At 42.2% G+C, this 12,829-nt stretch overlaps 2 protein-coding genes across 4 annotated transcripts; one reads left to right on the top strand and one right to left on the bottom strand.

Moving 5' to 3' along the window:
• Nucleotides 1-107: 107 nt before the first annotated feature.
• cenpv (centromere protein V) lies at nt 108-3,511 on the bottom strand. 3 transcript variants are annotated; one of them, XM_030068527.1, is made up of 6 exons: nt 3,391-3,504; nt 1,384-1,498; nt 1,171-1,263; nt 779-848; nt 555-669; nt 108-296 (listed from the first exon to the last, which is right to left on the bottom strand). In XM_030068527.1, exons 3-6 carry the CDS (start codon nt 1,260-1,262, stop codon nt 136-138), a joined length of 438 nt encoding a protein of 145 aa, XP_029924387.1. In that variant the 5' UTR covers nt 1,263; nt 1,384-1,498; nt 3,391-3,504; the 3' UTR covers nt 108-135. The 3 variants fall into 3 exon arrangements, with proteins under 3 accessions (XP_029924387.1, XP_029924386.1, XP_029924388.1); XM_030068526.1 differs by lacking the exon at nt 3,391-3,504 and adding an exon at nt 1,718-1,849; XM_030068528.1 differs by lacking the exon at nt 1,384-1,498 and having other exon boundaries at nt 3,391-3,511.
• Nucleotides 3,512-3,702: 191 nt separating this feature from the next.
• On the top strand, nt 3,703-11,966 carry ubb (ubiquitin B). The gene is made up of 3 exons (XM_030069158.1): nt 3,703-3,826; nt 4,413-5,792; nt 11,176-11,966. Exons 1-3 carry the CDS (start codon nt 3,703-3,705, stop codon nt 11,871-11,873), a joined length of 2,202 nt encoding a protein of 733 aa, XP_029925018.1. The 3' UTR covers nt 11,874-11,966.
• The last annotated feature ends 863 nt before the right edge of the window (nt 11,967-12,829 follow it).

Below are 12,829 nucleotides of genomic sequence, written 5' to 3'. Positions count from 1 at the left end.
TGTTCTGTTATATTCGGTACAAGCAGGTGTATCATTTCTTCCATTTTATTATTTAAAGACTGTTGGAAATATTGCACAATGTTTATGGTAAAATGCAGATTAAAGATTAAAACTGACTCTCCTCCAGCAGTGTTGTTATTCTTGGGCCGTTTCTCGGGGCTGACTGTCTGCTACAGGTTTGGACATGTCTCTGATAGTCTGGTGGGCTTGCATGCTTTCTTCCCACTTCTCACCACAAAACATCTCCACCGTGACACTGCGCACACTCCCCAGGTCCAGACAGTGAGGGGCAATGCCTGGGGAGGAAATACAGCAGCAACAAAGGCTTGCTCAGTGTTTTGCATGTGGAAAAAGTAGCCCTCACCTCCATGTTTTGCTATAAACATGCCTGTAAAGCTGACTTAACATGTTCATTTATAATGTGTAATGTAACCGGTTCAATAATAATAGTGTTTTTTTGGATGGGTGGTTTATTTTCCTGACACTGGCCTTGTTTGTACTTTGAATTAAGGAGATGAAAGAAGTTTATAACAAAGTCTAGTGGCCATACTAACCATATCCATCTGGGTTGGAGCGTGGGCTGTAGAAACTCTGAACTCCACATGTCTTACAGAAGGTGTGTTTAGCAACGTGAGTGTTAAAAGTGTAAGTGGTCAAATTTTCAGACCCCTAGACAGTAGAGGGCACAAGAAGGAAAAGAAAAAAACACCATTAGGATATCAGTAATAATAATTTAATCATTTTTGTCCTGAATTTTACTTGTTTCATTACTCCCCACCTGTAAGAGTGTGAAGTTATTTTTTGGAACAATGAAATGATGGTTTTGCTTCTTGGTGCAAATGCTGCAGCTGGAGAGAAGAACACAAATCAATTTATATTGTCTTTTTCAATATAGAAACAACAAGCCCTCGTTGTAATATCACTGTAATTGAAATGTGTTAAATGTGAGTTTGAAAAAAATCAAATAGTTGCGGGTTAAACAAGGGCCCATCTGTGAAAGAACTATATTGCTAGGCGGAAGGTTACAACTTTGATACTAAGTTATGGTCAATATTTTTATGTGCCAGATTTATTATGTGGATAACCTAATGGACGCTGCGCTTGCGGTAATTATTAGCTATTGTAGGGTCAGTACGATTATTTATAGATAATTCAGCTAGTTCTCCATACTTGCAGTGGAAAACATGGAGGTCTGGTGAACTCCAGACTTCAAATCTGACGGCCCCGCAGTGGCAGCCACCGGTGTGTTTGACAGGCTCCATCCTGTAGGAAAACAAGACACAGAACAGGTCGTATCGTGGCTTTATTAAGTGTGCTGTGATTTCATCTGAAGCTTTGGTTTCGATGTTAATTAGTGGACAAGTCAGAGAGTAAATTGTTTACCACGCGCTGTCTGGACATTCCGGTTAGACGCCGGTAAACTGCTGTGACCCGTTTGGTTGTGAAACCTGCTGACGTGGAGCCGCCATGTCCCACCCTTCAGCAACTCCTTCACCCCCTTAAAGCAAAGTCCAAACTCTGATAAAAACCCTCTGATGTAAGCATTTACATGAAACAAGCATCTCCCCTACTTGCCCCATACAGCGTCACTGACTGAACAGATCAGTGAATAAAATAAGTAAATCACATTAAAGCCTGGTTCTGCCCGCATAAACATATAAGTAAACACTGAATTGTTGCCTATGTCTGTGGACTTTGATTCCTCATGAAAACAGACCTAGTTTCTGCTTAAAACATTTTTTCTTCCGGGAACATGTTTAGACAGTCCACACCTTCCTCCGTGCCAGGGCAGGGCAAAGTACAGGAGGCTTACACAAACACATTCCTGTGAGGCTGATCCAGTTCAGCCAGAAGAGCAGACTGGTGGAGAGGGGTGATGTGGTGCATCACGAGTTGGGTGTCATATGACACAGCGCAAGTGGTGTGCCGTGAGGCTGGGGTGGGGGGAAGACAGTGACCTAAATCAGTGCTTTCCAAACTTTATCATGTCCAGGACCCACAAATAGAAGCCCAGTAGGCCACAGACTCCTATTCGTGCTCATATTTTTTGTCCCAGAGACCCCAATCTTAAATTTCCTGTGTCTAATTTAATTTAGAATCCCATAATTGTCTTTAAGGAAAGCAGATACATTTCTGCTTTTTGTTAATAGATAAAGGGAAATCAAAAATATTTTTGCTGGGGACCCATTGGAACCTCTTCAAAGACCTATCTTGGTCCCCATACCCTAATTTGGGAACCACAGACTTGAATCCCAGACCAGTCTTTCCCTCAGTGTATGGTATGGATGTTTGCTTAGCTGGGTCACTCGGCAACATAACGAGTGAACCTCTCTTGAATGTAGCTGCAGCTCATAGCATTTGAGCAGTTTTCCCTTTTCAGTGAATTTGTTATGATGTTAGTGTGTTAATATAATGTGAAGACTATTAGTCATAGGAATGTCATCATTTTAGGGTGAATAACCCTGACAGTGTAATGAACAATACCACTGTCATTTAGGGAAACTGAGGGGATTTACAGGGAAGTCAGAACCAATCTGAAACTACTTTACAAATGACTGTCAGGTCACACTTCAGATCAGCATCAGATCAAGACACATGTACGTCTCTCTGTACAATGACTGGAAGTATCTTTCAGCCTGTAAGGGTTCAGGATATTCATAAAAGGTCTTGTGAGTACACAAAATGTAAAAGCTTATGTGTGAGGACTATGCTCAAGTGTTTTCTCAGCTGATCTGGAGACAAACTGGCTCAACATTACGACTACCCACACTGAGATTATATTCTTCTATTCTTACATGTCTTATAGTCCTAAATTGGCAAGTGTACCGACATATGATTTGGGAACTAAATATACTTTGGCCCTTTACTCTAAAACATCATTTGTGTTAGTGTTATATTTACAACTAACCCATGTGGGACAACAACATAATCTGTATCAAATTAAATAGTTGGATCAGGGCTTCAGGTGATGCCAGATGATGTATATATATTCCCAATCTTTATTTAGTTTATTTGTGAAATAAGTAACCATATGTGGACATGAGTTGCAACTAGAAGAAGTAGAGGGTATGTAAGCAGATCAGTGTCATCTCCCTCTTAGCCTAATATACTTCAGTGATGCAGTCACACCAGCTGCTAGCACTCATTTGGGAAACACGTTTCCATCTGTTCACAGAGAGGTTTGTTTAGCATTTAGTCCACTCTTGTTTGTACATGGCACCCTAGTTCATGCAGTCATGTGGTTACTGTGTGTTCCTCAGTTAGGTTTGGTAATGGTCATGGCCTAAGGAAAAAAACAAATCTGTATAAAACAACATTCCAGGGCGGATACAGCTGAGGCCGCTTACTGTATTCGTGTAACATTGTAATAAGTCATCAAACATTACTTACTGTGACACAGCAACCAATCGCTGACCAAACAAACAATGTTATCATCCAATCAGAAGCTCAGGGGGAAGGTTGCTGTTGCTGTGTTGTTCTAGCAAGTTCTGGAGCCACCGCCATATTGTACAGAGATATTACTCCGCTCCGTGAAGTATGTGTTTAAATTTCGTATTTACAAGTGCTGGCTTTTGGTTTACACACATTATTTCCATCAGAGAGTTCATAAAATGCATTTACGTTACATAAAATCAGCATAAATCAAGCCATTGCGTTATGAGGCCATGGGGACTATTTCCAAACGCGGAAGGATATCAACAGATGGGGGGGTGGGTGCACCTTGAGTATATATACAGTATTCCGCTAGATGAAACGGCATATTCTCCTGAAGAAGAAACCGGAGATAACTACTTTCACAGCAACAGCGAGCAAACGCCGACGCTTTGTAAGTATGATTTCCGTAATTGAGAACCAGTTTACTTACTATTCATTTTAACCATTACTGGCGTAGTCTACTGAATTTCAAGTAATTTTATGTTTGTTAACCCCAGTAACTTGAATCCGAAGAAAACGCTAACGCTTTCACCCAATCTAACCTATCTGAATATCACAATTGAGATTAATGGTGTATAGTTTCGTTACCTAACTGACAATGAATTATCAGTAAATCCTCGACTTAGACGTGATAGTGACTTTCGAGGTCTTAGCTCGTCGCAGTGACTGGGTATTTTCCAGTATCGCCCATTAGCTGGTAGCTTAACAAAACAAGGTCAGCATACTCAAAATGGCGCTGGGACGCTAATGGCTGCTGTTTGGCGACAGACGAGCGTTTCTAAGGGCATCTGCCGCCATCTGTAAGGACAAAAAAACCTAGAAGCCTATAATAAAATTGAAGTTTGTCAGTTTTTATTAATTGCCATGACATTGTAGATTTAAATGAAAACACAAATGTGAGGGGATTTAAGTAACTGTAATTTGGTTTTTACTTTTGGTTTTGTTTTTAATATTTGGATTTTCATCTCTTTTCTTAGGCGCAAACATGCAGATCTTTGTGAAGACCCTCACTGGCAAGACTATCACTCTTGAGGTTGAGCCAAGTGACACCATCGAGAATGTCAAAGCCAAGATCCAGGACAAAGAAGGCATTCCCCCTGACCAGCAGAGGCTGATCTTTGCCGGCAAGCAGCTGGAAGATGGTCGCACCCTGTCTGACTACAACATCCAGAAAGAATCCACCCTCCACCTTGTCCTTCGTCTCAGGGGTGGCATGCAGATTTTCGTGAAGACACTGACAGGCAAGACCATCACCCTTGAGGTAGAGCCAAGTGACACAATTGAAAATGTGAAGGCCAAGATCCAGGACAAAGAAGGCATTCCCCCAGACCAGCAGAGGCTGATCTTTGCCGGCAAGCAGCTGGAAGATGGCCGCACCCTGTCTGACTACAACATCCAGAAAGAATCCACCCTCCATCTTGTCCTGCGTCTGAGGGGTGGCATGCAGATCTTTGTCAAGACCCTCACTGGCAAGACCATCACCCTGGAGGTTGAGCCAAGCGACACCATCGAGAATGTCAAAGCCAAGATCCAGGACAAAGAAGGCATTCCCCCCGACCAGCAGAGGCTGATCTTTGCCGGCAAGCAGCTGGAAGATGGCCGCACCCTGTCTGACTACAACATCCAGAAAGAATCCACCCTCCATCTTGTCCTGCGTCTGAGGGGTGGCATGCAGATCTTTGTCAAGACCCTCACTGGCAAGACCATCACCCTGGAGGTTGAGCCAAGCGACACCATCGAGAATGTCAAAGCCAAGATCCAGGACAAAGAAGGTATTCCCCCCGACCAGCAGAGGCTGATCTTTGCCGGCAAGCAGCTGGAAGATGGCCGCACCCTGTCTGACTACAACATCCAGAAAGAGTCCACCCTCCATCTTGTCCTGCGTCTGAGGGGTGGCATGCAGATCTTTGTCAAGACCCTCACTGGCAAGACCATCACCCTGGAGGTTGAGCCAAGTGACACCATCGAGAACGTGAAAGCTAAGATCCAGGACAAAGAAGGAATTCCCCCCGACCAGCAGAGGCTGATCTTTGCCGGCAAGCAGCTGGAAGATGGCCGCACACTGTCTGACTACAACATCCAGAAAGAGTCTACCCTCCATCTTGTCCTGCGTCTGAGGGGTGGCATGCAGATCTTTGTCAAGACCCTCACTGGCAAGACCATCACCCTGGAGGTTGAGCCAAGCGACACCATCGAGAACGTGAAAGCCAAGATCCAGGACAAAGAAGGCATTCCCCCCGACCAGCAGAGGCTGATCTTTGCCGGCAAGCAGCTGGAAGATGGCCGCACACTGTCTGACTACAACATCCAGAAAGAGTCCACCCTCCATCTTGTCCTGCGTCTCAGGGGCGGGCAGTAAATGATTCCATGTTCTCAGCAAATGTTCTTTACTGTTTTGTTTAACTTGTTTTTTTTTTATTTGCATGGTATTCATTACAAAATTTGTAAACATTACAAAATAAAGAAGTTGAAACTAATTTTCTTTAGTGCAGTTCATTTTTAAATTGTCTAAAAATACACCTATAGTTTGAGGAAGATGCACACAGGTTTGGCTTGAAACTTAATTTTAAAAGTAGCCACTAGCTTGAAGGGGACTCTGAAGGGGATGTTCATTAGAATCCACAAGTGTGAATCAACATCAGAATAGTTTTCTCTCTAATTGAGGTTAGTGGGATGTTGCCAGAAGTAAAACAAAGGGAAAATACAGTGACAGCCTATTACATGTACTCAAGGGGTGGAATAATGTGCACTAAAACTTTCATCAATACAATTAAAGAGAATGACTAAGTTTTACAGGTACCAAAAGCACCAAGAAGCTGAATTTTGAGAAAAATGAAAGTAGCTTAATATAAAGGCAAGCTGTCATTACTTAATGTGCTATTTGTTATGATACAGCAAGATAGGATATTTATCAAGTCTGTTTTGCATCATTACAATAAGCTATCACATACATGTGACCTGCTTAAGAAACATGATCAGGAACATATGAGGGACTGATGTGGAATCCAAACTCCAAACAGTCCAAGTGTTGTGCAAACTGTGTCGAGGTCTGTTACTCAACCTGCATTGTCCTAAGGAGCAGTGGTGCCATCTGGTGTCTGCAGGCCCCTACGGGGACTGTTGATATAGTCCCAGTTTTTATATATTTTGACACACTATATATGATATGGTGTAGATGGCTCAAAGTTTTCACTGATAGGATGTGGGATTGCTCTGGACAGTATCAAATCTAATTGGAATCCTTAGTCTACTGCAGATCTGTAAGGGAATAAGTTTGTGAACCTGTGTACAAAATGTGTTGGTGTTCTACTCATGGTGAAACATAAAGGTACATTGTCCTCAGAAAATTACTAGTCTTCAAAACAAATAGGACATTTCAAAAAAGGAAACTTTGATCAATTATAATCTGAGCCTATAAAAGGAATAAAATATGTGTTTTCAAAGTGTCCACAGTGAGGTTGGATTCACCTCACAAACATGGTTAGTAGTTACAGCACATCATTTTAAGGATGACTACATGTTTTTAGTGGAGAGATATATGCATGCATCCAACACTTTTATCAGTTATCAGTTCACTATCTGTGCAGAATCATATTCTCCTTAGTTAAGTGGTCCTTATATGTTTTCAGGTTGTGGATCCTGCAATATACATGCTTTAGACCACAGACCCTCACCTGATGAGGTCCTGTTCAAAGGTCTGCTGTAGGTTAGGCGGGGATAGAATGGAGAGAAGACCCTGTTTTGTTCATTGCCCAGTTAAGCAATGATTAATTTTAATTTTATTTTACTGGGAGTCATTTGGACCCTCATTTGAACTGCTGACCTAGTTCACAGATCAGTTATCAACAGGTCAGTCTGTCATGAGTTTCAACATCGTGTTTAATTAACCGTGACGCAAATGCTTGAACTTAATAGACCTATACAACACTTTGTGAGGCTCAAAGACATGAGGACCTTTAATTACTAAGGATCTAGCGCCATCTACTGTTCACAAAAAATGTTGACATGTAGGGCTGAGGAAAGGTGGAGGAAAAAAGGCTAATCAATTGGGTGGAATGATGAAAGACAGGGGTTCCCAAACTGGGGTTCATGTACCAGCAAGGGTCCCCGAGAACATTCCAGAGTATTCCCAGCAAAATGGAATGTTTTAATCAGGATATTTTTCCTCTACCTAGAAGTAAGTACAATGAGAAAATGTTGGATGACAACACTCACCATGGGTTTCACTGCCTCCACTATTATCCCTCCACTAGTAATACAGACAATTATGTAACAATAATAGGCCATATCAAAGAGGACACATCGTCTCTTATGGTATGTCCTTTTACAAAATCAACTGGGGTCTAGACTAATGTGGAAATCTTTAGAAGCCCTTGAAACTTCACCTGGCTGGCTTATACCCTTTCTGGCCAGACAAAAAGCATGGTTTGGTTGGCAAGAAGTGTATGGGCAGCCCTGCTAAATTCAATAGCCCTATGTCTGGTGCAAGACTTTTGGTGCACTCTTTTGGCTAATCATACATTACAAATGTGCAACAAGAGGTCAGTCAGAGGGAAATAGGCTCCAGGGATTAACAGCATGTGGATCACACCCTCACATGTTGCAAGTAGCCATTGCATTAAGAATAGTGGTTGAGTCTCCGGGAGCAGGAGTGGATAACAACACAAAGGCCTGTAGTGCAGTCACAAATCTAGATATGGACATGATAAGAACAAGTAAAGAAAGCACAATACTATAAACCCACAGAGCAGCAGTGGGGAGACACATTAACATACCAAGGAAAGAAGACATCCTCGATACACAGGTGGCAGGTGATGATAATATTTGCAATAACAACATAGACGCCTTGGTTTTGGCACATGTAAAGAGGCAAGGAACAAAGCAACACCCCTCCCTTAGCACAGAGGAAACTGATATCATGAAAAAGGAAACAACAAGAAAATGCAAAAGCAATTTCTCAAGCTAAGTCAATGGATGAATAGGAAAGTGTAGACAGGAAGGAGCTTCTAAGTTGTAAACAATTGCAGGATAGGGAGGCATCAAGAATTGGGACAGTACAGAACCTGCTGCTATTGATCTACAACTGCAATTACTGGCACGGGTAAAGACTCCACCAGTCCTCTCTTTAGAAACAGCTATGTTTTAACACAACCTCACAGGAGCCATAGACTATACTGACATGTCACACTTTACTGTTGGGTTGTCTTGATGTGTGTGGGCCTATTTCAGGGTACCATCTGCAACAGGAGTAGCCCATTTCATAACACAACTTTTCTACACCCCTTTCCTTTAAAGTTCTAGCACGTGTTTCTATGATCAATAGTAGTAACAGTAACAGTATTTCTCCTGCAAGAAATACATTTAATTGAAGGCCCTAATGCAGATAATGACATCATCGGAGAGCTGAGATTGCTAGTGAGTGAGACTGGGTGTTTTCAAAAAGTGAAAGGCAGAGAGACTGTGTGTTATGCTACTGAGGGTGTGTGTGTGAATGCATGTGTGTGATCCGTGAGAGAAAATGAGAAGGATGAAGGGATTAGAAAGAAAATCATGCAGCATATCATGTTGGAGCCCAACACCCCCTCCAGCTGACTAGGTTCTCCGCAATGCATGATGTGTCAGCAGAAAGCAGAGGCTGGCAGGAAGAAGGAAAGTTGCTGACAATTAATACACTGACCCTGGGGTACATTAGACAGGGCGGGCATAGAGCATCATGCACGTTTCTATTAAAGGGCAGGAGCCTTCAGGTCTCACAAAACACCACTCCACTTTTGTGGAGGCAGAAATACTTTTGTTAAAATCTGACACTCAAGCATAAAAGATATAACCTACATCCACTGGACCCAAATGAAGCAACAAGGTTAGGACAGCAACAGAGCTTCCAGTAAGGACTGATAAGTGTGTTCTGGATTGTATGAGTAGTGATATGCTAAGATGACGAAAGCATGACCTAATTGACTCGCATTCATTCTCTAGAGGCTTTCCCCAGTCTTAGCTATAACTAACTTATGTCTAGTAAACCCAAAACTTAACCTAACCTTAACCAGTATTTCAAAATGATCATTCAAAATGTATAAAATGACTTTGACATCCATGGGGAAAAACTGTAGCATACTGTAGTATTTTCCATCTAACCCAAGAGTGAACTGACATGGTTTTGTTATCTGTATAATTTGGTTGCAGCTTGTGTTCTTGCCAAAGTACTTTATCCCCAAGCACCGCTGACTAGACAGTCTCCTCTCTGACTGAACATCAAGATTAGCAGAAGTAAAACAGGACAGTAAGCAGAATCAGGAAGTATCAGCTTCCTGTTTTCTGTATCTGATATGGTTCTCTAAAATCACATTCCCAAATGTCGACAAGACATTTTTTATGATTTATACATTACACTATGTTCACTTCTGCCATGCAGTTAGTCAGTAATCAGTTAGTTTGGGGTTTTCAGAGGCTCCATGCTACTCACACAATCAATAATCAAAAAGTAATTTGGAGAGCTGAATCACTATATACAGAGAGTGAGAGAAATTACTGTCACAGAGCCATTAGACATTACTTCCTGTAATACATCAACCAGGCGCTGATGAAACACTACACTGCTACAGCTCTCAACCAATCAGATGCTTGGGGGAGGGTTCTTCATCTTGCGGTCCTGGCAAATTCTAGTGCGTCGTCTGCAGGGAATATCGCTCCGCCAAACAATTCTGTACTTCTTGTTCTGTGTTTAAGTAGGTTCGTATGTTATTTGTGTGGGTTCATGGGTATGTAAGTAAAGGTATTGAGATGCAAAAAAAATCAACATAACTCTAGTTTGCATACATTGGAGGGAACTATTTTCAAATGCGGATGACTATCAATGATGACGTGGACTCGAGTATAAATACGTTTGCGCCCCGGGAACCGTAGGTTTACAAAGAATCGAAAGGGGGAAGAGAGAACGGTGAACTGATATTGACAGCTAAATACCGTGACCAATTGTAAGTACATCGTGTATGTTTTCAAATACGTTAAGTTTTGTTGATATAGACGTTATGCCTTACTGTATCAGCACTGCCCAGTAACCTTTAGTACAATTAATTTACGGTCGTGTTGGTTCCCGGTTGTTGTGTCTTAGCCAAAGTTAGCTAGCAGTGGCGTTAGCTCGTTTAAGTCATAACTAAAAACCACAATACTGAATTGTCAGTTTTAAAGAGTTAATTAGTATAACCGTTTATGACCAGTCGATAGTAATCGTCGACACAACAATATTGTTAGAGGTTTGCCACCGCTAGCTAGCTAGTAGCAATGACTCAACATTTCCAGTATCGTCCATTAGCGGGTCCTTCAACAAAAGGAAGGAAAACATTAGCTTAAAATGGCGCTTGGACTCGTACAGGCAATTATCTGTGTTCTTTCTTCCTGTTTTTCTTTCTCAAAGAGTTTCAACACCCCTCAGAAGTGTATAATATGTTAAATCTTATAACATTTCAACCTTAGTGATGTTCTTATTCTTAATGAATAGCTAGTTCATAGATGAGCATTCATTTATATAATTTGACATGCGTTTCCCCTATTGTCAGCTGTTGTCGTTGGGTATCAAATGAAAGGGTATATATTATTTTGATATTACTCTGATTTTGGCTTAAAGTGGTCTAAGTTGCACTATTTTATGACTAACTGTATTAATACATTTTATGTGTAAGGTCATTGTGCTTGACTTAAATGGTCATGGTTATATGACATTTGGAATTCAATTTTCTACAGGTGCAAACATGCAGATCTTCGTGAAGACTCTTACTGGCAAGACCATTACCCTCGAGGTGGAGCCCAGCGACACCATCGAGAACGTCAAGGCCAAGATCCAGGACAAAGAAGGCATTCCCCCAGACCAGCAGAGGCTGATCTTTGCTGGCAAGCAGCTGGAAGATGGCCGCACCCTGTCTGACTACAACATCCAGAAAGAGTCCACCCTCCATCTTGTCCTGCGTCTGAGGGGTGGCATGCAGATCTTCGTCAAGACCCTCACTGGCAAAACCATCACCCTGGAGGTTGAGCCAAGCGACACCATTGAGAACGTCAAGGCCAAGATCCAGGACAAAGAAGGCATTCCCCCTGACCAGCAGAGGCTGATCTTTGCCGGCAAGCAGCTGGAAGATGGCCGCACACTGTCTGACTACAACATCCAGAAAGAATCCACCCTCCATCTTGTCCTGCGTCTCAGGGGTGGCATGCAGATCTTCGTCAAGACCCTCACTGGCAAGACCATCACCCTGGAGGTCGAGCCAAGTGACACCATCGAGAACGTGAAAGCCAAGATCCAGGACAAAGAAGGCATTCCCCCCGACCAGCAGAGGCTGATCTTTGCCGGCAAGCAGCTGGAAGATGGCCGCACCCTGTCTGACTACAACATCCAGAAAGAGTCCACCCTCCATCTTGTCCTGCGTCTCAGGGGCGGGCAGTAAAGCATTCCATGTTGTTAACTGCTGTCAATCCATTTTTTTTAATAATATGACCTGCATGATGAGCAGAGCTGAATAAAAAGTTAAATTAAATGTTTTGGTGGTCAGTTTGTTTTCATTCATTGGTGCTCTTGAGGGTAGATAAGGTTAAATTGTTAGATAGGAATTGCCAAAATTATAAGCCAGAATAAGTCCACCCAAAATAAGTGTTGTAGCAGGATCCATACAGCTTTCATGAAAGAAACCCTTAACTGGGTCCTGATCAAGCAGTTAGTGGAACCAAATCAGCAGCAGTTTATTATATTCTCTTCATGTCCTCAGGAATGCTAAAGGAGCCTTCAAAGTACAAGCACATGTGTAAATGGTAGTGATATATCACTAGTGTTGATGTTTGAACCACAAAGATAAGCTTAGTTTGTTCTAGTCACTTTGTGATTATAGGCTCATATGACAGAGCCCTTGTTTTCCCCATTAACCCCGCAGCTATGATAAAACTTCATTTCAATGAGTGAAGCCGTTTACTAGTTAAAATTAAATAAGATTTTAAGGTGCTGGCAGTTGCCTGACTGACCATGTTGTGTTGCTGCAACAACACAACATGCCAAGTACTTGACAGAAATTGACACAGGGCTCCAACTGCTTGTGGAGGTGGTGGGGGGAGTAAGAGTAATTTATAAGTTCAGGCAAACCTTCAGTCTGGTTTTGCTATGGTCAACAACAAGAAGTAATGCAGCACTAATATCAAGCCTGCAGCCAGTAAGAAGTATGTTAACATGGGAGTCCACCCATCTGAGTTTGTTTACTTATCTTCTGGTTTGCTTCTTCCCATTCATGCTATGTAGTGTCTTGATTTTTACTGTCCAGGGTGCCCCTTTTCATGCTGTCTAAGGAGCTCTGCCTCCATCCGAGCATGGTGTTTTGGAGGCCCACTATGATTTCCGCACTATGCATACACCAGT

The sequence above is a fragment of the Myripristis murdjan genome, chromosome 14 (genome assembly GCF_902150065.1).
Source record: "Myripristis murdjan chromosome 14, fMyrMur1.1, whole genome shotgun sequence".
Lineage (NCBI taxonomy): Eukaryota > Metazoa > Chordata > Actinopteri > Holocentriformes > Holocentridae > Myripristis > Myripristis murdjan.
This window is presented reverse-complemented; position numbering and strand designations above follow the sequence as displayed.